This window comes from Plasmodium gaboni, chromosome 10 (assembly GCF_001602025.1).
Source record: "Plasmodium gaboni strain SY75 chromosome 10, whole genome shotgun sequence".
Taxonomy (NCBI): Eukaryota; Apicomplexa; class Aconoidasida; order Haemosporida; family Plasmodiidae; genus Plasmodium; species Plasmodium gaboni.
Genome location: NC_031490.1, coordinates 1,133,411 through 1,137,889, shown reverse-complemented (window position 1 = coordinate 1,137,889; position 4,479 = coordinate 1,133,411). Strand labels below are relative to the sequence as shown.

Here is a 4,479-nt window from a genome sequence, read left to right as displayed (position 1 = left end):
AGGAATAAAAAAATATAATTTTTTTTTTTTTTTTTTTTTTTTTTTTTTTTTTTTTTTTTTTTTTTTTTTTTTTTTTTTTTTTTTTTTTTTTTTTGTATTTATCATTTTTATTTTATTTTTCTCATTTGTTAAAATAAATTGTTGTGAAAACAAAAAAAAAAAAAAAAAAAAAATTATATAATAAAATAAAACTCATACCTATAAATACTTTTATTCTTTTATTCTTGTATTATTTTATTCTTTTAAAAATGAATAAGCTTTACAGTTTGTTTCTTTTCCTTTTTATTCAACTTAGTATTAAATATTATAATGCAAAAGTTACCGTGGACACTGTATGTAAAAGAGGATTTTTAATTCAGATGAGTGGACATTTGGAATGTAAATGTGAGAATGATTTGGTTTTATTAAATGAAGAAACATGTGAAGAAAAAGTTCTTAAATGTGACGAAAAGACTGTAAATAAACCATGTGGAGATTTTTCCAAATGTATTAAAATAGATGGAAATCCAATTTCATACGCTTGTAAATGTAATCTTGGATATGATATGGTAAATAATGTTTGTATACCAAATGAATGTAAAAATGTAACTTGTGGTAACGGTAAATGTATATTAGATACAAGCAATCCTGTTAAAACTGGAATATGCTCATGTGATATAGGCAAAGTTCCCAATGTAGACGATAAAAATAAATGCTCAAAAGATGGAGAAACCACATGCACATTAAAATGCTTAAAAGAAAATGAAACATGTAAAGCTGTTAATGGAATTTATAAATGTGATTGTCAAGATGGATTTATAATGGATAATGAAAGTTCTGTATGTACTGCTTTTTCAGTATATAATATTTTAAATTTAAGCATTATTTTCATACTATTTTCAGTATGCTCTTTTATAATATAAATATTATAAAAACATATATATTTTTAGAATGATACAGTTTTTAAGGTTAAAACACTTTTTACAGTTATGAATAATTAATTGGACTTTTATATGTATTACTATTATTATTACTATTGTTATTTATCCTTATGCTTTTTTTTTTTATTACTATTATTTTTTTTTTTTTTTTTATATTTTTTTTTTTTTTTTTTTTTTTTTTCATTAATTACTATAAAATGTATAATTATTTATTATAATATAATAAATATATTTATACATCAAATTATATTAAAAGCTTTCTCTGAACATTGAAAAATTATAATTTCTTATAAGACAAAAAAATACCATGAACTCTAATAAAATGGTAATACAATATTAGAAGTTAACATGTTCAGAAAGATATCAACTGGATACAAAATAAAATACAAATAAATGTGAGGAAAACTATGTCATTATAATATATAAATAAATATATATATATATATATATTATAACTATTCATTGTGAAATTAAGTACCATAGAATCATTATATATATGTTATATAAAATAAAAGGTACAAAGAAATAAAAATATTATAATATTTCTTTTTTTTTTTTTTTTGTTTATAATTCTTCTACTTTTCTAATTAGCTAGCTCATAAATTTCTCGCATCGCTAGTCGTTTTATAGTTGTCTAATTTTTTTTTTTTTTTTTTTCCAATATTAATTTATTGTTTATATTATTTTACATATAATATTATTTTTTTTAATTTTATTTCATATATTTACCTATTCAAAATTCTTCCCATTTTTTGACACCATTATTTTTTCCTATCCTTCAAATAAAGGAATAATAATAGAAGTTTTCAATGTAGAACAATATTGACATATGTATTAATTGAAATATTTTGATGACCTGTTCATGCATTTGAACAGGATAATTACAATATTAATTATGAAATTATAATAGATAAAAAAAAATATAATATAAAAATTAAAATGTATTAAAACTTGCACACATGACTCTCTATATATATAAGAACATATTTTGATATATTTTTTTTTTTTTTATATAAAAATATACATTTATTATGTAAATACATTTTAATGAATCTTTATATATATATATATATATATATATATATATATATATGTATGTGTGTTCCTTTTAAAATTTATAGTAATAAAAACTTTTTAAATATTAAAAAGCTATATTTCATATTTATTAAGTTACCTTACTAGGACATGTTCTTTCCAATATTTTTCTGAACACATATTTATTTACATAGTGGGAAAAATATATATATATATATATATATTTTATTCATTTAAAAATTATGTATATATATTCATCAAAAATAATATTAAAATAAATAAATAACGACCTATACTTATATGTAAAAAAGAACAAGATTTTTAAAAATAAATAAATTATATATACTTAAAAAATGTTGTCGTAAATCTTATTTATTTGTGTTTTTTTTTTTTTTTTTTAAATTTCATATATTTATAGATATGTACATTATTACTAATTACTTATTATTTTATATTTTTTAGTTTTTAATACAATGAATACATATTTTAAGATAGTTCTTTTTTTTTTTATTCAACTTTACATAAGGTTGAATAAAGCTAAGGTTACTGAAAATACGATATGTAAATATGGTTATTTAATTCAGATGAGTAATCATTATGAATGTAAGTGTAATGAAGGATATGTATTAGTAAATGAGGATACATGTGGAAAAAAGGTAGTATGTGATAAAGTTGAAAATTTATTTAGAGCTTGTGACGAATATGCTTATTGTTTCGATTTAGGATATAAAAATAATGAAAAACAGATAAAATGTATGTGTAGAACAGAATATACTTTAACTGATGGAGTATGTGTTCCTAACGTTTGTCGAGATAAAGTATGTGGCAAAGGAAAATGTATTGTAGATCCTGCAAATTCTTTAACATATACATGCTCATGCAATATAGGTACAATAATTAACCAGAATAAATTATGTGATACACAAGGTAATACACCATGTTCATTAAAATGTGCAGAAAATGAAATGTGTATATTAGAAGGAAATTATTATACATGTAAAGAAGATCCTTCATCTAATGGAGGAGGAAATAATGTTGAACAGCCTAATACATCATATACTATAATAAACGGAGCAACTCTAATACACGTTTTGATTGTATGCACAATGTTTATTAAATTATTAATATAAAAAAAATATATATATATATATATATATATATGGTCATGTGATTTTCATCTTATTTTTTGAAATGTTCTTCTATAATTATTTTATGTTCGATGATTCAACAAATTATATATGACATAAAATACATTGCATAAAAAAAAATACATATTATATATATATATATATTTATTTATATATATATGCTTATATATTTTTATATCGCTTAATTGTTTAAACCTAATTAAAACACATAATATATTAATTGTGCAAAAAAAAAAATATTATTTTCTTAAAAAATCAAAGTTACATATATATGTGAATATAATAATAACATAATTTATATTTAATATGGACAAGTAAAAAATATAAAAAAGATATAATATATAAATATATAAATATATATATATATATATATATATGTTTTACATTTTTTCACATTAAGATAAATTTTTTATCATTTTTGACAAAATAACATAATCAATTTTATCTTTGTTTTTGGTATTTATGGAGTCCAAAAACAATTTAAAGTCCTCTTCTGTAATTTTTTCATCAGAATTTGTAATCATATATTTTAATTTCTCGATATCCATATAACCTTTATTTTCATTATCAAATATTTGAAAATATTTAATTAATTCATGTAATGATATAGGTTGAGAATATATATTCATAAAAATTTTTAAAAATTGTTCAAAATTAATATGTTTTTTATTTATTATTTTTTCATTTAAATGATAATTATTTTTAATTAAATTATTTTGTGTTTTTTCTTCATTATTTTTTATATTATTAATTTTGGATATTAAATTTTTAATATCAACTTTTTTGTTTATATTATTAAAAGATTTATTATTTTTTTCTTCATTATCCTTTTGGTCTTTAACACATTCATCTATACCATCTTCAAAATGCTTATTAATTATTTCATCCAAATCTTTTTCACTTATTGTTTGTCCTAAGACACGTATGAGTATTTTAAATTCTTCTGCGCTAATTTTTTTATCATTATTGTTATCAATTAAGTTAAAATTTTTTTCAAACAAATCAATTTTGTCTTCTGGGAAATTCACCTGCATTTTATATTCACAAATAGGGAAGAAAAAAAAAAAAAAAAAAAAAATATATATATATATATAATATATTGTGGTTATAACATACCCTTATATAAAATATATATATATATAATATATATTTAACAGGTACATTATTTTGGTCTGCATATTTAGATTTTTTTTTTTTTTTTTTTTTTTTTTTTTTTTTTTTTTTTTTTTTTTTTTTTTATTTTTTTAATTTTTTTTTATATTTTTAAAATATTTTTAAATTTATATAAATAAATTTATATTTTTTTTTTTTTTTTTTTTTATAAATAAAAATAATTTATTTTTAAATATATAAAAATAAATTTTTATTTTAAAATA

General features: G+C 17.8%; 3 protein-coding genes across 3 annotated transcripts; 2 read left to right on the top strand and 1 right to left on the bottom strand.

Annotated features, from left to right (window-relative positions):
- Nucleotides 1-248: 248 nt before the first annotated feature.
- PGSY75_1031000 (25 kDa ookinete surface antigen precursor) lies at nt 249-902 on the top strand (the record flags this gene model as incomplete). The annotated part of the gene is made up of 1 exon (XM_018786080.1): nt 249-902. The coding sequence occupies one exon, from the start codon at nt 249-251 to the stop codon at nt 900-902; it is 654 nt and encodes a 217-aa protein (XP_018641697.1).
- Nucleotides 903-2,428: 1,526 nt separating this feature from the next.
- PGSY75_1030900 (28 kDa ookinete surface protein) lies at nt 2,429-3,085 on the top strand (the record flags this gene model as incomplete). The annotated part of the gene is made up of 1 exon (XM_018786079.1): nt 2,429-3,085. One exon carries the CDS (start codon nt 2,429-2,431, stop codon nt 3,083-3,085), a length of 657 nt encoding a protein of 218 aa, XP_018641696.1.
- A 413-nt stretch (nt 3,086-3,498) lies between these two features.
- PGSY75_1030800 (putative calmodulin) lies at nt 3,499-4,137 on the bottom strand (the record flags this gene model as incomplete). Its single annotated transcript, XM_018786078.1, has 1 exon — nt 3,499-4,137. The coding sequence occupies one exon, from the start codon at nt 4,135-4,137 to the stop codon at nt 3,499-3,501; it is 639 nt and encodes a 212-aa protein (XP_018641695.1).
- Between the last annotated feature and the right edge of the window lie 342 nt (nt 4,138-4,479).